Source organism: Bacillus rossius, chromosome 1 (assembly GCF_032445375.1).
Source record: "Bacillus rossius redtenbacheri isolate Brsri chromosome 1, Brsri_v3, whole genome shotgun sequence".
NCBI classification, from domain to species: domain Eukaryota; kingdom Metazoa; phylum Arthropoda; class Insecta; order Phasmatodea; family Bacillidae; genus Bacillus; species Bacillus rossius.
In genome coordinates this window covers 295,881,282-295,907,647 of record NC_086330.1, presented here as the reverse complement: position 1 = coordinate 295,907,647, position 26,366 = coordinate 295,881,282, and the positions used below count along the sequence as shown (strand labels likewise).

Below are 26,366 nucleotides of genomic sequence, written 5' to 3'. Positions count from 1 at the left end.
CGCGCAGTATTCACACCGACCGTCGACCTCACATCTAGTCCCGCACCCACGACCGGCGTCGAGCCTCGTGCAGCACCCCCATTAACATCATAATCATCTGCAGCAGCAGCAACAGCTCCACGAATCAACCAACGTTCGCCTACAACCGCCGGGCTACGACAGGCCTCTTACCAGACACCGAGTCGTTCCGCCTTCATCGACTTATCGCTTCCGTGGTGGAGCAGCTCAGACAGTGGCTTGGAAAGTGACGAAGACACTATCACAGGTGAGGAAAACCTAGACCCCATTTCAAACCGAGGGCATTAATATGTACAGCGAATTAATTTTCGGCCATAGACGAGTAGCGTACTTTAATTCAAACGGTGTTAAACAAACACAGTTTTGTAATGGAAAGGTTCACACGATAATATCCAACGATCCCTTTTACGAGTGTGACTTTGTGCACGATAGACCTTGTAAGTCAGAAGACTGTCATGTATACCACCTCCGACCAAATAGTGTACTCCCATGTACCCTCGAGGATCTGTGAACTCGTAGCCAAGAAGAATCGTTGGTGGAAATGCGTGTGCGCGACACGTTTTATTACGAACTACGTCGACTGGATTCGAACAGAGTGCTTCGCTGGTCGGAGCGATGTAATGGTTCGAGTCATCGGACGTGCATACGTGGAAGTCAGGTGCAAATCACAAAGTGCATGATGTCCCAATGGACGCTCTTCAAAGAGTCTAGGCCTACGCCAATTACATACACCACAACGGACAAGCATAACGGACTCCAGTCCGTAACGTTCAGCCCATCGCAAGTTTTCCAATGTACCATTCCCATGATACATGCAGTGACGTACATTTACGAGTAACCAGGTGGTGAGGAGGCCATGAACCACATTAAGAGGTGTACCAACAATATACATTTCAATATCCAAAATAATCTGTTTGACGAAGGAGCTTCAGTTACCGTTAAAGATTGTGTGAGCAGCGAGTGTGCGGTTAACGTGTGTAGACCGGAAATGAAGTTTCCGTGTTCGTTGGATGAAATGAAAAACACAACTTCACATCAGCGCATCTTAACAAAATTCAAAAGTGATATTCTCGCTTTAGAACACGAAATGTTAGGCCCACAAGATTCGACGCGATGTTTAGAATATTGTGACGGGGCTACCCACACGATAGAAATGAAGCAAACCGAAGAGGAATGGGCCCGAATATAATCATATATGTGTACCCGAGACCTTTGCAACGTGTACCGTAATATAAGTTTATCAGAATGTGAATTTACGCCACTGCAGCACATCAATGCCCAAACTGGTGTCAGAAAATATATAAATAAAAAAATTAATAGACCCATAATGTAATTTTTTTTAACTGTAGGTATAGGTGATTAACTCGCTTAGTGGAGTAAACGTAGGTAACTTTCAGAGTAAATGTAAAGGAAAAAAATTTGTAAAATTTTGTAAAAGAAAGAAATATTGAAAAGTTTTGTAAAGAAAAAAAAATATTGTAAAAGTTTTGCAAAGGAAAAAAAATCGTAAAAGTTTTGTAAAGGAAAAAAAAGTTTTCAATAACAAGATATGTAAAATGTATAAGTATGTACAAAAAATTTAAAATGTACTTTACTGTGTGTGTGTTATTATTTCAAACAAGTACAAAACCAAATATCGTTATCGTACCTCGGATCGTTGTTTACGAAAACTACATGTGTGGTCTTTAGTAGTTTATGATATCTACGCATGTCCTCAGAATACCGTCGCGGCTTTTTGAGAAACAACAATTCGCACAGACCGCGAGTTAGTTTAATAATGTCTTTACCGCACTCTATGTTATCGGTAGGCAAGAAATGTACTTCCTTCGAACCAAGGACCCATTTATTCCTGCTTTTACGCACACCATAAGTCGTATCGCTTGTTCCAGACGCATAAGAGGCTAGGTATTCGTTCGCTAGCGGCCCGAGTTCGGGTCATGTGTCCCGTACTTTCTTCCTGAGAAATCGGCAATGCTGTGCGTCTTTCGCTGTAGAATCCGCGCTAGAAGTAGTGTCGTTTTCAAGACCACGCTTACGTTTCACTGCGGGCATAGACTGTAGCTCTTCCTCCTTAATTTTTATTTTAACAGGTTTTACGTCTTCGTCCCTCCTGGATATCAAACTATCCAGTCGTGTACTTAGGGCCGGTTTCACCAGTCGAGTTGAAAATCCCGATGATGTTATCGAGATAAAAAGTTAATCTTCCATTTCTATCTCGATAAAGTTATATGTGTTTCACCACATATTATCTTTCTCTGAGAAAATAGAGATAAGTTTAACTCGATCTTCTGAAATTATCGCGATTTTCTGTTTGTAAACACCTTTCGTTATCAAAGTTTGGCTAGAAATTTCGTAGGCTACTATGGCGAGCCAAGGCTGTAATTTGTCAAAGAAGCAGAGAAATAAAAATACATCGCAGCAGGAGAAATACATTCTTTTAGATTTAGTAACTGAACATTTCAATATCATTGAAAATAAAAAAACAGATGGTGTTTCACAGCAACAAAAAATGAAGCAGTGGCAAATACTTGCAGATACTTTCAATTGTATGTCTGGAGAACATCACAGGACTGCAGAAAATTTAAAAGCGGTGTGGGAGAATCTCAAAAAGCACACGCGAAAGACTTCTGCTGATCAACGAGTTCAAGTATTAACTGGAACAGGTAATATATTTTTTGTCTGTATATCCTGGTACATTATATTTAGGTACAGCAATAAATATTGTATGCATTTTTATCCATAATGCAATCTTACGAATTGTAAACATGTGCAATAACAATTTTTTTAGTTACTTGAATTAATTGTAATATATTAAAGAGGTATCTTGGGTGGAGTTGGAATCAGAACTATAACCTTTGCACTGTCAAGAAGACACTTCGCACTATACCACCAGTGGATATGAAATATACACCACATAACTAAATTAATTCTGTATTTTTTCAGGTGGAGGTCCTTCAAAAACAGTTAGTAAGGATCCCATTTGTGAGAGAGTGCAGAGCCTAATCAAACCGACTATCGATGGTGCCAAGAATCCCTTCGATTCAGATTCAGATGCAATAATATTACCATTTGATGCATCAAATAGGCCTACTGATGAGGATGACAGCATTCAACTGGATGTCGGAGCAGAAGTGGATGTTTCTTTCGTGGAGACGGCAGAGACAGTTAGTAGGCCTACACTTTATTTTGAGAAAACCTAATGGATGTGTCACTGTGCATAGTTATGCTTATTAATCATGTATAGCTATAGCCTATGCACTGTGTTAACTTTATTTCTCTCACATAATGTTCAAATTTAATTTTTCCACAGGTAACTCTTCCAAATGGCGACTGGACGCATTATACTCCAGCCATGCTCAGCAGTCCTGTGTGTTCTGCCCTTCGACACTCCAATAACAACTCGGCTATCACAAACACAGTGCAGACCAATACTACTGATTCATGCAGTGCAAGTAGTGGGAAGGCAATGCCTCCTAGCAGTAGGGGAAATGCTTCAGTGCAATCTCCCTTTACTAGCAAGCGGCGACCAACCCCGGCCACCAAAGTGAAAGAAGTAAGTGCTGTCAATGCAGCAAAAATCGAACTAATTGAACTTGCAAAAAAACATGCAATCGAGGAAAAAGAAGTTATGAAAGAAATCTGGGAACTGCGGTTACAACAAGAACGAGAAAAAGTAAAGCAGGAAAAGCTGCAAACTGAACTTTTATCTTTACAAATCTTGAAAATAAAGAAAGAACTAGAACATTTGCAGTAATTTAATTGTTCTTATGTATTAAACATTTGCTCAACTATCATGACATAATTGTTATATATTACATGTATATTTACAAAGTGATATTCATTGTGCCTATTAACAAACAGTTTCAAGTACAAATGTTAAGAATTATATAAAAGATAATACATGTTCGCTTATGTCACATTATTTTGTATGATCTAAGCAGTTGTACAATGCAAATGTATTAAAATATTCCATACATCTTGCTATATGTAGTTATTTTCACCAGCAAATCTTCAAGTTGATGGCATCTCTGTGTGACATATAGATCAGTATGACCTACAACAAACTGAAAATACACAGAGTGATAAATAATCGTATCTTAAATAAGTATTACAACACACACACATATATAGGTATTTAATTATAGGTATATGTAAATTTCATTTACCTCCTGAAATAGTTTTCAATCAGTAAATGCCTGACACTGTCATATCTGGGCCTTCTGTTTGCATTTTCGTTGTTCTGCTGTACATTTCCTTCCTCAAGCAACTGTTGCCAAGGGAGGTGGAGATTGAGGTTAGGGTCGTCTGGAGGGAGTTCTTCCCCAGTTTGTCGCAGGATATTATGCAGCACCCCAGTCGCTACAATGATGGCAAACGAATGTTCTAATGACACTCTCAATCCTAAAGATAAGACTGGGAAACGTCGCTTCCAGCAACCGAATGTTCGCTCTACAGGATTTCTTGACCTAATTTGCGACTCATTAAATAGGTGTTCCTGTGGACTTCTGGGATTATCTAATGGAGGCATTAGATATGACCTACAAGCATAGCCCGCATCAACAAGTAGTACAGAATCACCATACTCCCCTCTCTCAAAACATGCCCTTCTGTTGCTATTGTTGAATATGGTACTATCATGTGAGGAACCAGGCCATCGTGCAACAATATCTGTAATTTCCAATTTTGTATTACAAATTACTTGCACATTCACAGAGAAGTAACCTTTTCTGTTACGGTAGAATTCTGCATTGTTTCCACCTGCAACAAACATAAAACAAGCTTGTATGTGGATTGCAATGTTTAATAAAAAGGTAGCATAAAATCAGTGTTTAAACCAACCTGGTGACTGGATTTTTACATGAGTGCAATCCATAGCACCAATAGCCCTGGGAAATTTAGCAATTGCATAGAAATCCCTTTGTGCTAAATTCAGTTCTTCCATCGTCTCTGGGAATTTAATGAACTGCAGTCGAAGAGATGCAATTGCGGAGCTAACCCTATGTATTATTCGGTGAGCTGTGGGTTTACTAAAGCCAGCATAATCCCCAATGGTTAGCTGGTTACAGCCTGTAGCATAAAATCGAAGTGTAGCCAGCAGTTGGTTCATTGGCGACACTGACATATTCCTGTGAAAGACGAAAAAAGTATGTTGAAGGTTGTAATGTAATGTTCGTATAAATGAGTTTTATTTTACTTGTCTATGATTTCATATACATATTTATTATTCTACAGAAACAATTAACATTAGGAAATAATATTAATATAAACTTACTTTTCGGGAAACTGTAGTTGATTTTCTATAAGTTCCAAAACAAACATAGTCGACTGTTTTGAAAGGCGAAAATGTATTTTAAAGTCTTCTTCATCATACATTTCAAAATAATCGCTTCTATCTCGCATCCATCGTGGCCGACGAACAATGGCATCTTCTTCATCACTTTCATCTTCAAAAATCAAATTGTACATGCCTCGAGCCATTACAATTTTTAAAATCTCCTCTCGTCACTTCGTTTTACAATATTATCTCGATAATAAGACTTTAACCACGAAAATCGGTGGTTAAAATATTTTATCTCGATAACACTAAAAGATCGAGATATTCGGTGTGGTGAAACGGGATATTCAGTTAATCTGGATAATTCATTACTTTATCGAGATAATTTCGCTTGGTGAAACCGGCCCTTAGGGGCTTCACTTCCTCTTCCTTACGAACCTCGTCGGCTAATCTATGTTGCTTTGCGAGCAAGTACTTTGTTCGTATGGCCTCGATCACCTCGTGTAGTTGTTTGGCTAAATCGGATTTTTCATCCATGCTTACACGTCCTTTTTCAAATGACGCGAATTAAGTTTCGAAAAGAGAGACTTTAGGTCGTCACGTCTTTGCGCATTCGAAACTTCGATCATGTCACGAATTCGAGAATCCGAAGATACTCTAGTAATTCCTTTTTCACACTTTCTACCTTTTGGGCCAGTAGTATAGTGTATTTGCTGATATCGGAGTCGTGACATACAGTATGTCTGCTGCTACGACCGAATTTTGAAATGCTATGACTCATGTTTGACGATAAACTGATCGAAACCTCGTATGTACCTGCCCTTTAATAGAGGCCAGTATTTTACTATAACTAGGAATCCGTGTTCGTCTTTCCAAAACAAGGAGCACATGTCTTTAAATTCCTGGAATGTCATGACGGTGTTAACGTGATCGTCATAAGCGTGACGTAAATTAATATTGTCAGTACTCACAGTTAAACATACGACGAGGCAGGAGTGACGAGACTAAGACGCTGGCTCTGCAAGGATGGCGCTGCGAGGCCGGAGAGCTGACACTGCAAGGCTGCGAGGCTGGCCTTGACGGAGGCCTGGAAGTCTGGATGCTCGCAGCTGTGACCCCTTGGCACTCAGGAGATTCTAGCTGCTCGGTGCTTCCTGTACCATGACCTCATGTGAGGCGTGTCGGGCACGGATGACATACCCTTGTCGCACTCGGTGCATGGTAGACAGACAGTCTTGGATGTCTGGGTCTTGCTGTAGGTACACCGGCAAGTATTTGTACACATAACGTATTACGTGTAGAGCATATACGAGCAGGAACTCCTTTGGTAGATAAGGTAACTGTCTCATTGTCCAGACCTCCTAAGGTACGGACTCTACCGTACGCCACAATTGCCGAAAGTATCTTTGCTCCGCTCGCACAAGAGGCAAACATTACACCCTCAGTAGACGACTGGAGCGCGCGAGGAACTGCAGGTAACTGAAGGCTTCCCGGGGCTGGCAGCCAGTATTTATACCCTAAAATAATTAGGGGTGAAGGGGGTAGGGGTGGGAATGACGGAAAAGAGAGGGAGGGAGGGAGGGCGGGAGAACAACAACAGTTGTAGTGGTGGTGGTGGGGGGTGGTTTATTACAATAAAAAATAAAAAATAATACATTTAAAAAAAGGTGGAGAGAGGGGGAGGGTAGATGATATATGCTATGAAAAAAAGTGGTGGGGGTCAGTCTGCCAGCAGCCACCATGAGGAAAGGATCGGTCGCAATTTTTTTTGCCCTCACCAGGTTCGAACCGAGGACTCCGAGCTCCATGCCGTAAATGTATGTTTTTTTAAAATATATTTTATTAATTTTTTTTCATTAAAATCGGATAACAAATAAAGATTTTAAAGATGGCGGCCACAACGGAAAATGCAACGGTAGCATCATAATTCAAAATGGCGGAAAACAAAATGCCGGAATGTTCGAGAAAACAAAATGATGTCATCCAAGATGGCGGATCCAAAATGGCCGCCGGTGTCTAGGTCACGTTCATCCAAGATGGCAGCCGTGACGTCACAATCCAAGATGGCGGTCGGCTCTACAGCCTGAAGCCTGTCCCAGGAGGAACCAAAACATACTACTCATACCTAAAACAATAAGGTACACGATTAAATGCCCTGTTATCATGCTAACAAGACACGAAAGTCTAGAAAATATTACCTAAGTAGTTAGATACCCATACATATTGTGGTTAACTTTATTGTGTTCCAGTGAATGTCTTCTAAGAGCCGATTGTGAGACTTTACACTTTGGAAGCCATCAAACAGCCCATATAATTTTTTTTACAGCTTCAATATCCTTTTCCATGGAGGATTTATCCCAACCCTGTCGGTCTGTCTTTCTATAATAGTAGCAAGGCATGTTGTTCTATTATAAATTTAAAAAAAAATAGGTGGGTCAAACGATATACTATGCCATTTTACCCGAACAAGAGGTATGCCATTTTGTCCGTCTTATAACCTCAAACATTAGAAAATAATAACTAAAAATATTATATGAATTTTGAGATTTCAACACATTTTCGGAGTTATTTAGTAAGTTTACAATGAACTCAAGTCAATAAAAACAAATGAAAAATACTTACTTTTACGGAGAAACAAAATCCATTTGAGTAAAACTCGTGACTGCAAAAATCAAACAAACAAGTGTCCACCTCACGCGGCCGAACGGACGCCACTGGCGACGCGACAGGTTGCGACAAATAACTAAACGGCCATCTCCACGTCATTTTCTGAACTAATTTGTCTTTGATTTCGGAGAAAAGTTAGTGTGCCATTTTACCCGCCTATGCCATTTTGTACGCCTTTCCCCTATGAGTTAAGCAAACTGAAAAAAATGTGAGCGAATATTTCGTAAGAGTTACCACGGTAACGATCAAATTCATGTGTTCTCATTTTGCAAATAAATTATAATACAAAACTCAAACCCAAAATTTAAGTAAAATTATTTTTAAAAAATGCAAAACATGATATAGGTATATTTTTAGGGAAAAACTGTAAAAAAAAAAAAATTTAATTCTGTTTAACACGATGGTACTATTGCTTTCTCACGGTTATCCGAACAACAGGAGTACCGAACGTGTCGAATGTAAATGCCTCAACGCTGAACATAATGTAACGTTTTCCCCTAGATGCCTGCGTTTTTGAGGTTATACTGTTTATGCACGTTGAGGGTGAAATTTTAGTATGCACCAGAAAGGCAATGATATGAGTTCACAAAACACAACGGAAATTTAACTGGCTGAAAATCCAATGCACAAGCATGCAGAAACTGCTATGGCGGACCCACTTGTGGCAAATTACACCCGTGCATGTTTTTCAAACATCAGGGGATGTACTAATGATATTGATGTACCAAAGTACAAGATATTATTTCCACTTGAAATTTTTTTGGCCAGAAAAATTGTGTTGGAACAAACTGGGAATCAAATATATTTAACATTTTGTTGGTTCTCTAAAGCATTACAAAAGCGGTGCAATCTTATCAAGCAAAAAGTTGCAGTCTAATAGATACTGTTGCGATTTACAGGATTCGTAAAGGGATAGCCCAATTAAAGATTTTATTACACACGCGTAACTCCGCAGCTGTCAGGTTTGAGTTACGTGTCAAAGGCAGGGCGCCGCGTGGGGAGTGGTGGGATGGAGGGGGAAAAGCGACAATCCTTGTTATCTTCCAGGCGCGCGCGGCACATATCATGTTGCGGCAGCCGCCAGCATGCTCTGCACATGCACGTGTCCCGGCCTTGCTCACGTTCGTAACAATACATTGAAACAAAATTTACTTGGAACATTTTAAAACACTTATAACACTAAGTGTATGTATTTAAATATTTGGTTTCGCTTAAACAGCAAATTCTGTCTTTAATTTTTCCTACACACAAACATTTACTTTCTAAGCTGATTTAACATTTATTTTAACAGTAAAAGTTTGAACACTTAATTATTTTACTAAATAAGTCTTTGAATATATGCAGGCCAACAATTTATTGTGTTTATACAGTATGACAAATGCTGCGCTATTTTTTCATTTCAATTTTAACTACGGATTGTCAAAATTGTAATTCGTAGTTTTAAGTTGTCATTTTTTATGACAATAAAATATAACATAAAGTATTAAAGTATAGTTGTACTGGTATAAAGTTTAGTTTGGCACACCAATACGTTTAGTACATCCCCCGATATTCGCGAAAGTTAATATAAACGAATAAATCACGTGGGTCCGCCATCTTTTCAAGATTTCTGAAACTTCCACTGTTTTCAGGGACACATTTCCATTCCATTCACGAAATTAACCCTTACCAAATGCCGCTAAGATGTTTGCACATCAAAAAAGGAACATTATTAATAGTTTTTTTTTAATGTGGTTGTTACACCCACTGTAATATACATGTTGCTTAGAACTAATTTCTACTGTTCACACTGTGCAATCTCCCCAGGCTCATTTAACGGCACAGCGTCCATCGAGACCATCATGGAACACATTGCCAAGGAAACCAGCACCGACCCCGTGCAGGTCAGGCTAAACAACCTCAAGAGTGGCGAACCCACAGCGACGTTTATCGAAGCCATTAAACAATCGTCGGACTATGCAGACAGAAAACTACAGATTGATAGCTTTAACAAGGTATGTAAAGGAGAAGTACATAATAACTTAAATACGCCACATTGGTTTCAACCGTTTTTGTGCCTTAACCATTTTTTAACGTTTGAGTTTGAAAATTTGCATTCGTTAGGGCAGGTAACACACATAAAGGGATTTATAAAGATCATAAATAGTGTATATTGATAGTATTATTTTGTCATTCCCAAAAATTAATCCAATACTAAACACCAATAACTTTCTTGGAGAAATTATTTGTATCATCCAGTCACTATAAAACTTAGGTATTGTACTGAATTGCACCGGCGCTATAAATACCGTCCAAAATGTGTGTTCGTACTAAAATATTATGGTATATACTGTCACAGTGACATCAATAGTCGGAGTTTAACAATAAACGTTGTGTTCATAATCAAGCAGCTTCTTGCTGCGGTAATCTCCATGATCTTTGTTGCTTAACAGGTCTAATATCGAAAAATGTGTGTTCATAATCACCCCGCTGGGCAGGCTTTTGGGTGAGGTTAGCTCCTTCCGCCGGAGAAGCAGCCAGCAGAGGGTTCCGCCTGCCGCCTTTGCCGCGTGAAACACAGGACATTTAGAAAAAAATTAAATTAAGAAATAAACCTTGCTTATAAAAATCCTGGAGACAAAAATCAGACTTGGAATCACACATGCTTTAAAACACTAGTTGACACGAATCACATGCTGAATGGTCGGCTCATAACAGCCTTAGAAGTGTCATGGGGCCTAATGAACGGCGTCACAGTGTGGAAACTTTCCAGAAGTCACAACAGTGATGTCAACCGGGCCTGCGCCGCAGGAGCCTGCTCAGCCTCCGCCTCCTTTCCCCTTGCCTAGATCCACTTCCCTCACTGGCATTCGTACCGTCAGGAAATACGAAGTCGTGTGTTTGAATAGAGCGCCACAAACTTCCACAAGAGGACGCTCTAGCAGCAGTGCGACATCCCCTTAAATTTATAATAAATACATTGTTAATCTTTTATTTTTTCCCCATAAATTTGTATCGCCACTGACGGGCGGGAGGGTTTGGTTTTTGTTCAATATATAATTTTATTTGTTTAATATAAAGACGTTGTCGGGCGGACCCGAACGTGAGCCGAAGTCGGCCTTCATTTTAATCTAATAAATTAATAACTGTTTGTTTAGTAATAGCAGACACCGTGGGAGAGAATGCGATAATTATAAAAGGGTTTTTGTATTTGTCCTACGTAATATTTCAAGGCACTTAAACATAAGAGCGTAACGGTAATCTGGCCTAGCTGGAAGGCGCCATGAGTTCCGGGAGAGCCCAGCGCTCGGGCAATTCTCCGCCACCAACGACCAAGGTAAGACGCAGCCTTCCACACTCGGGGACTTCTCCCTTTGTACTCTGATCCGTAGTACTGTTTTATCTTTAATCAATTATCAACCACTTTCGCGCCATCACCGAGGCTTGCCTCGGTCGAGGGACTGTTTTATTAAATAATTCTCAGCTCTTAACGAGACTCCTTTTAAACAAATTCTACGTAATTGCTTTGTGCGGCCACGTGCGTGGGTCTCACTACCCTAAATCGATTGAGTGCCTTGGGGCTTTGAACTGTATCATCTCGAAGCTGTGTATGGAAGCACGTGTATATATTAAATACCTTAGTATGAAACTACCTTACTTCTTTTCTTTTACCGACCTCGTGGCGACCTATCCACTCAGGGACGTAACTAGAGGGGGGCAGACGGGGCTTGTACCCCGGGCGTCGCATTGGGGGGGGGGGGGGATGGCGCTAAACTGCAGAGTGATTATCACTATAGATATTTACTTGAATATCACAGTGTTAGAACACAACAAAAATGTTTGGAGGGCAGATGAACTGAATTATTTGTATTGAAATATTCCCACATGTACATAGTCAAATATGTAAAAACAGTTTTTTTTTTTTTCATATACCATCAAACCTGTGATGAATTAGAAATGAAATATGTAACTACAAATTAATTTTATTTTTTTGCCATCTAAGTAGATTCAAAAATATTTGGAATAGTGGGATTAATTTGTGGTTGCGACATGAGGTGGTGTTGGGAAAGGTTTTGGTTTGGTTTGTTTGAAATAAAGGGGGGTGGAAACTAGTCTAGTTACGTCCCTGTATCCACTGTGAGCAGGCATGTGGGACGCCATGAGAGCCCACGTTCAATAATATGGTATAAGCGTGCCCGACGCTGAGAGCGGGCCAGGTCTGAGCTAACTACGTGTAGCAACTGAGGGTCGTATCTTGCCTCACACGGGCGACGTCAGTAGTAGGTGTATTTGGTTCATATGGGGACAGGGGAGGGGGGAGGGGGATTCGGGGATTCGAGGCGGCCATCTTGGATTACGTCACTTCCAGCGGCCATCTTGGATGACGTCACTTCCGGCGGCCATCTTAGATTGCGTCCCTTCCTGCGACCATCTTGGATTACGTCACTTCCGGCGACCATCTTGGATTACATCAAGTCCGGTGGCCATTTTGTTTTCTACAACATTCCTCTATTTTGAGTTTCGTCCGCCATCTTGAAAATCTTTATTTATTATCCGATTTTAATGAAAACAAATTTAAATTTTAAAAAATTAAATAATCAAAATTTTAAAATAAAATTAAAAAAATATTATTTAATAAAATTTTAATTAAAAACCTATGTATCGAACACCCCACTCCTCTAAATTACAAGTACATCATCTAGCACCCCCACCCCTCTGTTACAATGGCATCGTCATCGAACACCCCACTCATTCATGTTACAATTTTTCGTTACATCCACCATCTTGGAAAATCATAATTATTAACTTAGAAAATCAGGGAAAAAAATATATACCATCGTTGTCTGCTGGAGGGACCATCTTATTTAGTGGAGACTGCCATCTTGATTTCATCTGATGGATGTCGTCATCGGCTGTAGGTTTATAAAGTATGTTAGTGTATGTAAGGTCGAGTTACAATTCTCTACCAACATTGTTATGAACCTTATAGACCAAAATCCACAGAATCCAAAAAATCCACAAAATCCACAGTCATTTTGTTGTTGTAACCGACAGTTTTTTCTTAAAGTCTTATCACTTATAGGTTTTAACTAAAATATATGTTATCAATACTATCGTTGTGGATGCGTTAGTTAAAGTAATGATAATTTAAAAAAAACATTTATTACTCCATCTTAGCTGGCCAAAAAATTTTCAGAGTCCTAACTCACAAGTAATAATCTCTTCTCATGTTTGCGTACACGTGTTTTAAAGCTGCATGGAAGCAGACATTTTTAATGTCTGCGTTCAATTTCACTTTTATAAACAAGTTCATGTTTGCGTACATGTGTTTAAAAGCTGCATGGAAGCAGATATTTTTAATGTCTGCGTTCAATTTCACTTTTATAAACAAGTTCATGTTTGCGTACTCGTGTTTTAAAGCTGCACGGAAGCAGATATTTGTAATGTCTGCGTTCAATTTCACTTTTATAAACAAGTTCATGTTTGCGTACTCGTGTTTTAAAAGCTGCATGGAAGCAGATATTTTAATGTTTGTGTATAATTACATTTCACCATTCTGTAAGACATTTATAAGTATCAGTACCTCGTGGGATATAGGTTCTATATTAAAAATAATAAACAATATGTAGGTAAAATTGTATTTATTAAATTAAGAACATATTTTACACAACAAAAATGGAGCAAAAACAAAAACTACACATAAAAAAACTGAAACTTTACAACAAAAATGGAAACTATAAATCAAAAACATAAACTGTACAGCAAAAACAGAAAAACTATACAACAAATGGAAACAACTACCAAACTGCCAAACTATTTAAATCAAAAACTATTTACAGAAAAAAAATTATTCGCCGCCTCCAACATATCCGTGGGGTACTGTGTGGATACCATCTTCGCAGATCAGCCGTTTGTCGTCCTCCCACGTTATGGCCAGCTTATTGCTGTACTCAGTATAGAGTATGTGCTGATGGGAGCGAATTGCTCTAACGCCTGCCCTCATTGTGCGGTGGTCTTGCAGGGCTTCCAGGTAGTCATCGAATGTTATGTGGTTTTTGACCACACATCGCTGGATGCCCTTGGCCTTTTTCTCGCTCTTACCACCACACCTGTAGGCGTAGAGTTTGGCCCGTAGGCTTACAAACTCCTCCATCACTTCTCCCCCACATTCATCTTTGAATTTACCGACAACTTTCTTGTTGATGGGGGAGAAGCATGGGTGGTCGGAAGGTTAGCAGCTGGTGTCGAATTTAGCCATCAGTGTAGGGTCGGCTTTGAGGTCTGAGTAAAAGTCTGTTGTCTGGATCTCATACACAAAACTGTCTGTATCCATATACATCAGGTGAATATTGTCATGGTAACGGGGTTTCATGGTATTGTAGTGGAAGTCGTACATGAGAGTCTTTGAAAGATCTAGTACGGCCAGTCCGGCATAGATCGGCTTGTCGAAAATGATGGTCTCGTGATTAAGGTGGACTAGAGACAAATTCGGTTCGTACATTGTACGGTCCTTGAAGGACGGACGACACACCAACTTCTTGAACCTCTTCTCAGAGCACACCAACTCCATTTTGAGCCTCCGCCTTTTATTTTCCATCAGTTTACCAAATGTCGAGTTCACAGCGAGCTTAAAGAACTCCTTCTCGAACTCGTTGGCTGCTGCTTTCCGCTTGTTGGTATTCAGCCGAATATAGGGCTCCAACCATGCCGACTGCTCAAACTGCAGGACTCGATGTATCTTAGTCACTCTCAGCCCATGAGATACCGCTTGCTGGAGGTTTTTGTAGTGGACAATGTAGTGCTCTTTATTTTCAAGTGTTGTCATCAACTTTGATTGATTTGAGCCGGGCGGACACTGATTTATGGGGAGAAATGGCAGGTCTTTATGACTTTCATGGAGCTCGGGAGGGTACTCCACATCACACTCAATAATGTAGCCTGTAGGAGAATCATCTGGGACAGACACGACATCAATTGATGTGTCTGCCCATTGGAAATGCCGAATTGGAAGCGGCAGAGACATCGCCCACCCGTACAAATTATTTGCATCAATGTACTCCAGGAATGTGGATGGCTTGGATGCATCATATTGTCACGTGCACCTAGCCGGTGCCACCGCCATTTCTGTCACGATCCACCTTCAGAGGGGGGGGCGAGAATCGTAGCTCTTTACATAGAAACAACTCGCTTGGCATCAACTAGTCTTAACTTCATAAAATACTTTACTGTACCTAGGATCATAGGTTCGTCATCCCGTACAGGATGTCTGGTGAGAGCTGAACTAAGGAGATTTTGCAAAATAACATAATACTTAATTAAAATTATTTTATTCTTAAAGTCAAATACTCAACATCATTTTAAAGAACATTTAAATAGCGGGATTACAATTTAAAACAATAATCTCTTTACTTCCTTAACGATTGAACGACCTTACAAGAGAGAGAATGAGAGAACTTCACTAAACACTTCCCTAGTCCTTCCGAATACCTCAAATCATAATTAATACTTAAAATTAAAACAAAGATAAGTCCATACTCACATTTTCCGAAAAGCCTTTCTTGATCGATTACTTAAAACTAACGTAGGGGCCTCTCCTGCCCTTAAAATCCGAACGAACATTACATTTTAAAAATTATAACTAAACGACTAGTGACGAGGGCCATTGCCTCCGCCCGAAAGCTTGAAGATGACTACATTATGACCTAACTTAAATTAAACGACTCGTGGCCTCTGGCGTCGACCATAGCTTCCGCCCGAAAGCTTGAATTCCTACATCACGAACGAACTAACAACTCGTGACCACAGGTGAGACGCATAGCCTCCGCCTGAGTGAGCCCCGAGTCACCACTCACTTGCGCTTAAATTCGCGCGCCCTGCCGCGCCTACCATAACAAAAGCTCGTTATTGAAGTCAAATTTACTAAACAACTAACTAGAACATCTGGGAAGACTACCCCCCCTCTACCCCGATGTGCAGGCCACACCGCGCGGCTTGTTACGACAGCGCGCCCCAGTAACTGCGGCCCGTGGCTGCGCCAGCGCGCGGCCAAACAAACAAACAAAATTCTGCAAGCCCGCAGCGCGCCGCGCCGGCCCCGTGCCCCAATTACATGGTCACGCCACTTGCGCTGACGAGTGAACAGAGCAGCCAGCCCAGAGTCCCGTCAGTAAAGTCCCCAAATTTGATTTCAACAACCCTGCAAAATTTCAACCCGCGACATAACCCTCCCCTCACAGAGCTCGAGCCCCATCGAGCTACCTCAAAATTACAAATTGTCTTTTTCCATTAAACCATAACTATAAATTCCTCATTTCACAAAAATAATAATTTTCTTAGTTCCTTGCTGTCTGAACATACATCTAGATTCTGCATAAGATTTATTTTAAAACAACAAGTATTCATAAAATTAAATGTAAAACTTTTATCTGGTTTGTTCTCACAGGAACCTTCAGAGGCTCGAGTTCTCAATTCTAAAAAAATTGTTCTGTTAGTGAAGCTCTCTTTACAAATTAAATTACTGTTCTTAGTTTCTCAGTATTCGTTAAACAATGTGCAAATTCTTGATAATTATTATTATTATTTTTTTTTCGGTTTCCGTTTATTACCATACTTCTTTCGTTCTTCAAAAAAAATTAAGTGTCCTTACAGTGTTTCAATTAATTAAACTCTTATCTCGTGAAGGTTGGTGCAACTCCTCGAAGTCAGTGTTGTCGAGAAGAGTAGCTCCCTGGGCTGGCCATCAGCAAACACCACTCAACTCCAACAGCTACTGGACTGGCTTCCAGGGCAGCTCACAACTTCTCCCCACATCTGCTTCGGAGTTGTGCCATCCTCATCACGAACAGATTACAATTCTGAAACATCATCAACAGGCATTACCATCACGCCTGACAAATACAAAACTAACTACTAAACTGCAATCGATGGGCAAGGATGCAAACACACAAAAAAATAAAATTAATTAATTCAACTGCTAACATAAAGTATCCCACCCTTAGCATAATCTAATCAGGCAAATAATTTGATAGGAAAAACTTAAGGAAGGGAAACATGACCTCCAATAATTTTCCCTAACTCTTGAGTCTTGATCTTCTCTATACAGCAAATAGTCCCCACGAAGTAACTGGGTTGAAGGTCAGTTCACATGACCCACCCATAACCTCTTCTACTCTTCTTTTCTTCTGGGGGCAACCACAATGCCCACCAATCTCTCTCCATGGTGCCGAACCAGCTATCCCATGAGAGTAAACAACGTAGTCAATAGGAGCGCAGAGGGGAAACACCAATCTCTGGCTTGTCGAGTCATAAAACTGCTTTATCTTCTTCTTCTTCTGAGTAAAAATATCTGACTAACCTTGCTTCTATTCTTCCAAACAGTAAAAGTTCATCAGGTATCTTCATGAAAGAAACATTCTAACTAATAATTCTTCATTTTTCTTCTTCTTTATTTCTGTTAGTTGTAATAGAAGGCCATGTTAGGGAGGTTATAGGGAAAAAGAGTGGCCAATTCCCACCCCATCACCCACCTAGATCATGACTAATTAACTTTTAAACTTTCTATTTCAAACAAATAAAAAAAAACCATTTTTATTCAAATTTTTAAATTATAGCTACTTTTCCTTCATAACCTCAAAAGCAAATCAATAATTCTAAATGAAATTGTGATTTACTGCATCCTTGTTCCATCCGATCTGTTTGTTTATAACCTTTCTTGTAAAGTATAAAATTTTCAAACATTACTAATTCAAAACAAATTTACATTCTGGTGTCCTTCGAGTTACAATTAAATTTACTATTTCTTAGCTTGAAATAATTTAAGTTTTCAAAACTATTTCATTGTCTAATTCACAACACCTAAAAATCAACTCAAAACAACAAATCATCAAAATCAATAAGATCATCTGACCTACCTATCAGTACGGTGAACTTGAACTGTTCGTACACATTTATAATAAGCTATTGTATTGAAATTCCAACCTAAATAAGGTTTTAAAAAAAACTACTAATCCCTCTGTAAATTAAGAAAATTAACTTTAAAAATTAAACTTAAGGTATTAGTTCTTTTTGACAGCTACCACAACTCACTAGTTCCATTACATTACTATAACCTAAAAAGTTCTGTAAATAATGTTTATAACAAAAAAACTCCAGTTACTGTCTTCCATAAAAAAAAATAAAACTTTACATGACCTTATTAATCTCCACTTGTAAGTCCATGGCTGCCAGCTTTCTCTTCTCTTGAATCTTCAGTCTTGGCTCTTGTTTCAGTGATCTTGTATCTTGTCTCTCGAACTCTTGTCATCTTGTAAACTGGACTGCTGCTCAGCTCATCTTAAGGAATCTGTAACAGTTTCAAAAATACATGTTAATTTAAATTACATAATTCCTGTTCTTTGGTCCTAAAAAAAAATTGTATTATTAGTACACATTACCCTGAAACAACATTATTATTCATTGTTTATTACTTAAAAAAAATGCTTTACCATAAAATCCTTTTTTGTTCTTTTCATTAGGCCTATTTATTTTCCTTCTTCTTAATTAAATTCTGCTTCAAATGTTAATCCTAACTTAAGACCTACCATCTATTTATTATTCATTACCTACATTATTTATGTTACCCTAAAATTCCCATAAGTTTCTAATACTTCCTATCAAAGACATTCTCTCTAAAAAAAAATTTACTTGTGACTCTTAACTTAACAAACTTAAAAAAAACTTTTACACTAGACTTAACTTATTATTCATTCTTAGTTACTAAATTTCTATATGTAAACTTTAGTACTTACAAACAAAAACTGCCTATTTCTCTCTACCTCTTAATCTCTTTCAATTATTACAATAATAATGTTACCTTGCATCTTTAAACTTTCTTCTTTTCAATTAAATTAGACATCTCATAACAATAAAAATTCTGCCTATACTCTTCTTATGGGTGTACAAACCAACAACAAAATTTCAAATTCTCAAGTTTCCTTATATTTAAATTATGCAATGCACATAACCTCTGTGGTGCCTGTACCCTTTTAGGCCTACCACCTTCTTCTCTCACAGCATAACTCTTATTCCTCGGGGTCTGTATTCACTGTTCCAAATCAAATATCTCAAAAAAATTAAAAACAAATTTATTATTTTAAGAAAACAAAAATTTACATTGAATTTACTATGGAGCCTGGAAATCTTAATGTCTCACAGCAGCTAACATGACTAAATCCCATGGAACCCCAGGTTTACATAACCTGTGCCCAACAATTTAAGCATACCAGGCTTTCTCTGCACTGGTTTTACAGCATCACACACTATTTAGGGCCCCTGATCTGCCATCAGTCCCAAGGAGTTTTCCCACAACCCCTCTCTACACAAGCGCCTACCGCATTCCTCTCAATTGGCTATCGGTTTTACGGCATTCTTTTGGGATCCGACCATCAAGTTAGGGCTAATCGAACACTAAACCTCCATACTTCCAAACTAATGTAAATCAATTAAATTTTCTCTGTAATTTCTTAAAATCCAAATAAAAATTATTCAAACATGCCCAAGAAACTTTCAAAAAAAAAAAATTCATAATCTTATCTTCAAACCCTTAAAATAAAAATAAATAGATTACTCTGTTTTCTCCTTAATAACTGTAAACTGTCAACAAATATTATGTCGTAAATTTAACTATGCTTACTGACTCTTAATCAAAAAATCTCATTTGTCCTAATTAATAAACAACCGATTTCCTTAAAATCTCACTGTATCTCTCACACTCAAACTCCACTGGCTGAATATCTCAATAAATTCAAAAACAATTATCTAAACTCTTAAAGAAATTCCTCCCCAATTATTCAAATTACTTCACCTTATTTTATTTCATTACTTAAAACACCTTACTCAAAAAAATTAATTAATTATCTAGCTATCTTCCATTATTATTTATTTACCGAACAAAACTTTCTCCTAAATTAATTTAGTAAAATTCAATTTCACATTAGGCAAGTACACTAACTCTCTACAGCAATGTTTCTCATTTCCCTCCTTCCTAACTGAATCCAATCTTACTTAACCTCCAGGGAATTTACCTCACAAAATAACCAAAAATTTCACTGTAGTGCCTATCTGCTATAGGCCCACTACACAGGGGGCTCTAACCCCACCAACAAACTTCATTGAAATGGTACCCTATCCCATACAGGATAGCCACTTCGGTACTACCATGGGGAACTCCTGCCCCAAACTACTCACAACTCTCAGGATTCTCCTGACCCTTAATTCCGTAGTCAGCCCATCTCCTATGGTCTGCGCTACAATTCCCTTTCTTCCCAGGGACACAACACCTCACCTTAGGGTCCCTCGCCCTAATGAAAACATTAATTTTGTCTCTCTGTTCTTTTGGAGTAAATTCCCTCTACACACAAAATCTAGCCTTCCCAGTTTTCTCAATGCTTATCGATTTTATAGTGTACCTCCTTAATAATGTTTACAAATCCCAAAAAAATATTTTTAAAACCGAGGTAGAATTTAACTAACAAAAACATAAACAACTTACAACGAAACACTTCTAGCCTATACATCATACACTTCTTAAATTAAATTACTTACATACTGAAAGTTCCTCTTCTCCTAAAACACACTTAAATTTAAATTTATTAAACCAATAGTCTATTTTCTTATCGCTAAGTTACCGTACAGCTGATCAAAACAAGGTCACGGCCTGTCCACGTCTCCGTATGAGCCCGTGACGTCACCGAATTCCATCAGGTGCGCCAACCCTCGCTTGCGGTTCCTCCGTTCTCCGCTAGGTCTCAGCACCTCCCCGTCACGTGTTCACTCTGCCACGTCCACTGACGTGTCGTTCTGAAACAACTCTCAACATTTTTCTAATTAAAACAAAACATCACTATAAATTCTATAACTCTCTTTTACATAAACTCTCGTTTTCTCTTTAATTCCTTTCTAACGTTTATCCTTCCCTCGACTGATTTAATTCGTACGTCTCGTCTCCTACGCGCACGACAGCAAAACAAACTTCACTTGAAAATAATTCCTATTTACGAAAAAAACTTTATTTTAAATTTTAACTCTCTTAACCTACAATCTTAAAATTAATTTCAATTAAATTAAACCACTTGCATTATCTCTATTAATCATTTAAATTATAACGTATTCTCCTCACGTAAAAATCCCTGATAAACTCAACGACTTAAAACAACTTATCACTATAAACTTTATCCTTACAAGTATACTCAAATAAACATATGTTACGTCAAAAAAAAAATCTCAAAGACTTCCTCCACTTAGATTAAATTCCGTAATCCTCTCCTCAAGTAAACTCTTAATAACCTGCTATCAGAAGCTGAAACTAACTTAATAATAAACATAAAAATCTACCTCTCTCTCTCTCCAGAAATAGAACCTATCCGGCGAACTCTACCATTTCTGTCACGTGCACCTAGCCGGTGCCACCGCCATTTCTGTCACGATCCACCTTCAGAGGGGGGGGGCGAGAATCGTAGCTCTTTACATAGAAACAACTCGCTTGGCATCAACTAGTCTTAACTTCATAAAATACTTTACTGTACCTAGGATCATAGGTTCGTCATCCCGTACAGGATGTCTGGTGAGAGCTGAACTAAGGAGATTTTGCAAAATAACATAATACTTAATTAAAATTATTTTATTCTTAAAGTCAAATACTCAACATCATTTTAAAGAACATTTAAATAGCGGGATTACAATTTAAAACAATAATCTCTTTACTTCCTTAACGATTGAACGACCTTACAAGAGAGAGAATGAGAGAACTTCACTAAACACTTCCCTAGTCCTTCCGAATACCTCAAATCATAATTAATACTTAAAATTAAAACAAAGATAAGTCCATACTCACATTTTCCGAAAAGCCTTTCTTGATCGATTACTTAAAACTAACGTAGGGGCCTCTCCTGCCCTTAAAATCCGAACGAACATTACATTTTAAAAATTATAACTAAACGACTAGTGACGAGGGCCATTGCCTCCGCCCGAAAGCTTGAAGATGACTACATTATGACCTAACTTAAATTAAACGACTCGTGGCCTCTGGCGTCGACCATAGCTTCCGCCCGAAAGCTTGAATTCCTACATCACGAACGAACTAACAACTCGTGACCACAGGTGAGACGCATAGCCTCCGCCTGAGTGAGCCCCGAGTCACCACTCACTTGCGCTTAAATTCGCGCGCCCTGCCGCGCCTACCATAACAAAAGCTCGTTATTGAAGTCAAATTTACTAAACAACTAACTAGAACATCTGGGAAGACTACCCCCCCTCTACCCCGATGTGCAGGCCACACCGCGCGGCTTGTTACGACAGCGCGCCCCAGTAACTGCGGCCCGTGGCTGCGCCAGCGCGCGGCCAAACAAACAAACAAAATTCTGCAAGCCCGCAGCGCGCCGCGCCGGCCCCGTGCCCCAATTACATGGTCACGCCACTTGCGCTGACGAGTGAACAGAGCAGCCAGCCCAGAGTCCCGTCAGTAAAGTCCCCAAATTTGATTTCAACAACCCTGCAAAATTTCAACCCGCGACAATATGTCTCAGGTATGTAGGAGTTATTGGCTACGCAATGACGTTTAATGCTTTGCGCTACTCCCCCCCTAATACCAGCCTCCACAAACATGTACATATCATAATCGGTAAGAAGCTCTAGCTGTACGCCTGTGGTTCGAAGCATCGCATCGAAAGCGAACCCTGGACAAGAAACATAGTGAGACGGATCTAGGCTGTATGTCTCCAAACATATGGAACGGAAATTCTCGAATACATCCGCCAAAATCAGGACATCTGTCTTTAGATACAAGTCAGCGTACTCCCCCAAAGTAGCACACTGAAACTTGTCCCAGACTTTCACTGCATGAGCGTACTCCATCTCTGAAATCATGGAATCAGTCAGACTATTGTAGAAATCATCGATGGATGGAAGACGAGTATCATCTAGTCGAGCAAAAGAATCCACAAAATCATACGGGAAGACACCCTTGCGGGTAACCAACTCCAACTCATCAGGCGCGAAAAACTCAGTAGTACTTATAAACTTGTCTGCAGGCAAGAACTCAGCGAGCGAAGCAAGACCCCGACTCATAAAACGGAACGTATCGACAAACTGAATGCTGAACTTATCATGTAACTTCTTGGAAAAAGTTATCAGCTTCTCCTCTGAATTCGGAATGATGAAGATGTCTTTACTATCATACCCCAACTTCCTGATAATGAAGTTCTGATCGTATGCCAGGTTGTGGAAGAACACAATCAACTTTTTCGGTCTGCGCCTGAGAAGGTTGCAGTCATTACATGCAGGCCCAATAAATTCGCCGGTGAAGTGATTGTGGTCACGAACTTTCTTTACAGTTCCTCCGAACTTTCCTCCACAGTAGCAACAACACCTTGCTTGCAGAAAAGCAGTGTTTTGTGCATGTGTGAGCGGAGTCATAGGAACAGACGTAGAAAATATTTTCTGTACGTCATGTCCAATCTCCACAATGCGGGATATGAACTTATCCTCTGCGTCACAACCGCGATACAATTCAGGCTCTGATAGAAGTGCTGAAGTGAGGTGTGCAGGAATGATGGTATTATCAGCTTTCACGTAAATACAGTAGCTGTATGCTTTATGCTTTTGGTACTGCAGCGTGTATGACTCATCAGTATTCGGGTGACATGTATGGATTTTCTCTAGAATAGCTTCAAAGTCGCAATATACCACGATGGGCATCTTATCACTGTGATGGAAGTTTTTGAACTTCAGAACAGGTGGCTGGCCGTTTTGATCGGGCGATGGCATCTCCATCCTAACAGCAGCATGCTGTTTGCAGAGCTCACGGTGTTTTTCCAAACACTGAAGACCAGTGAGCCCGCTAACCCTACCCCGATCATCGTAATGCTTGAAGCATCTTTTACAAACATGAATAGCATCATGATGTGTAGTGATTTGGGACCGAACCAGAGCAGAAAAATTAGTGATGTAGGTGAAATGGGATGAATCGTCATTGACCAAGAGCAGAAGATCGAAATGATGTTCTTTTTCTTCAGGAGCGACTCGTGCAGGAACAACATTCAGATTCTCGTCGATACTGTAGATGTTGATGGAGACTCCGGGGTTCTGTTTTTTCAAACAGTGGTATTTGCTTGATTGGAGTAGGGAAGTCAGTGTTGTTGAAGTTGAACTTCCCCTCCAAGTCATGGTAGCGCTGGTTGACACGTTCAGGATGCTCACCTTCCACGTACTTCACAAGAATCGACCACTTAAAGCACATGTGGTCTTCGAGGTTTTGCGGATTTATCACTGCGTATTTGTCTTTGATGGAAGTAGGTAATTCGATGTAGGAGCTGGCACGGAGTGGATCGAGCTTGTTGATTCTCAACTGTAGTCGCTTAACGGCCGACAAAGTCCATCCGGACCCCTTACCCATGTAGTCTTCCTCCTCCTTGCAGATCTTAGAGATGGACTCGGTAACTGCCTCCTCCACCTCATGAACTGCGTAGAGGGGGACATTCATGGTTTTGAAGGCCCTCTTGTCTTCACAGGCATCTACGGGTTTTTTGTAGGCGCACTCGAGCACGATATTGAATTTGAGAGGTCCGTTCTCTTCAATCTCCTCCACAAGTTGGTTGATTATTTTGTTCTTGATGGAGTCCAGGTACGTACAAATATCCTTGGCAGAACTTGACGTATTTTCTGCCACGTACGTCTTCAAGTTACCCTTGAAACCCACTTCGGCGGTGATGAAGCCGTGGGTATTGGCCAAACCAGTCCCGGTCACCACCTTTGTTCGGCTGGTCGAAGGCTTGGGCGTAACTGCAGGCTTAACTGCTACCATCCTCTGATTCTTTGTTGGAGGCGGAGCAGGCCCCTTGCATACCTTGATGTGGGCTTTTAACTTATCAGCCCTGGCGAACTCCTTAGCACAGTTGTCGCAGGTATGTGATATGCGGTTTGGGTTAAGACCGCAAGCCGACTTCTCATGGCGTCTTGCAAAATCAGCACGGGCGAAGGCCTTGTAGCAGAAGCTACACCGCATGCCTGATGTCGTAGCGACAGCTCCAGCACATGATGCAAGGTGCTGCTGCATCTTATCGCTGCGTGCGACCATCTTTCCACATAGGTGGCACTGTTGGTGGTCACGATGCTGGTTCTCAGCACCTTGACGCTCGTGCCGGTAGCGGTTGTGGCCTGCCGTGAATGTAGCAGAGCAGAAACGGCATTTCTGAACGGTAGACGCCATCATCACGACACTCGGTAGACTGGTCTCAACGTACGGAACACACAACGGTAGCTCGACGCACGGAGAACTATAACAAAAGAATTAAGAATACAATGTAGCTAGATGTTAACACGAAAAAGTTGCAAACATAACCTCAAAACTCTATCCCTCAAGCTTATTAACCTAAACTGATAGCAATGTAACTAAATAAAAAAGTTACAAACATAACCTTAAAGCTCTAGCACTCAAGCTTACTAACCTAAACTACTAGTAATGTTACTAAATAAAAAAAGTTGCAAACATAACCTCAAAGCTATTCCTTCATGTACAATCCTAAAAATGGTAGAATATTTAAAGTACCTACTCATAAAAGTTAAAGCTGAAAAAGTATTCAATGTTAACTCAAAATGATTGATTACATAACCTCAAAACTACACTAATGCACAACTCAAAAATGCTAGAATATTTAAAGTACTGTTAAAAGTTTAAGCTAAACAATTCCTGGTTACCCATACATAAGTGTACAGAGAAAAAACTAGCTATCAGATAACCTACGAAAAAGCTGAGAAACATAAAAATATTAACGAAACATGTAGCATACCTCAGAAAACGATGAAGTGGAGCTGCAGAAGATGATGTATCGGTGGCGGTAGGAATCGTGGTAGCAGCGAAACTCACACACGAACTAGCTCACTCAAACTCCAAGAACACAATGAAGCTCCGACAGTTAATCCTGGCCTTTTATAGCCTCGGACCTGCCTGTTCTTGGAAAAACATTAGGAACAGAGTATTTCTGTTGTATCCGCCAATAGGAATGTAGTACATGGAAGTACCATTGTCTTCGGAAAAACCCAGCATGACTCATGTGCATGTCGTAGCAGGTCTGTGAGTGGTGGTGGTAGAAATGTAACCTGACAGCCAAACATGGGAAACCACACTCGGGTAAAACCACGAATGACCTAGGTGATTAGAGATTAGGGCGCGAGGCACTGCCTGCATCGTGACTCATCACTCAGGAATGTCATCTCACAGTGTCCAGGGGACCCAAACAATAGACTTGACCGTGCATGTCACAACTGGTACATTAGTCCGCGACTTTGTGGCGCCATGAGGCGCTCATGAATGTCTGAGCCTGCCACCAACTGCTCGTCAAAGTGTCATCACGAAGCACTCGAGCTGCAGTCATGACGCGCATGCTACAACAGG

At 39.9% G+C, this 26,366-nt stretch overlaps 2 protein-coding genes across 5 annotated transcripts in view; both read left to right on the top strand.

The window, feature by feature from the left end:
* Window positions 1-26,366, top strand: part of LOC134527771 (uncharacterized) — a 263,429-nt gene that overhangs the window by 151,425 nt on the left and 85,638 nt on the right. For all 4 annotated transcript variants that reach the window (XM_063360703.1, XM_063360704.1, XM_063360705.1 and 1 more), the window contains exon 20: window positions 9,767-9,954. In XM_063360703.1, coding sequence (XP_063216773.1) covers window positions 9,767-9,954 — 188 coding nt within the window. The remainder of the gene's footprint in view (window positions 1-9,766; window positions 9,955-26,366) is intronic.
* On the top strand, window positions 1,557-5,696 carry LOC134527772 (myb/SANT-like DNA-binding domain-containing protein 3). The gene is made up of 3 exons (XM_063360706.1): window positions 1,557-2,681; window positions 2,962-3,182; window positions 3,329-5,696. The coding sequence occupies exons 1-3, from the start codon at window positions 2,381-2,383 to the stop codon at window positions 3,770-3,772; spliced, it is 966 nt and encodes a 321-aa protein (XP_063216776.1). The 5' UTR covers window positions 1,557-2,380; the 3' UTR covers window positions 3,773-5,696.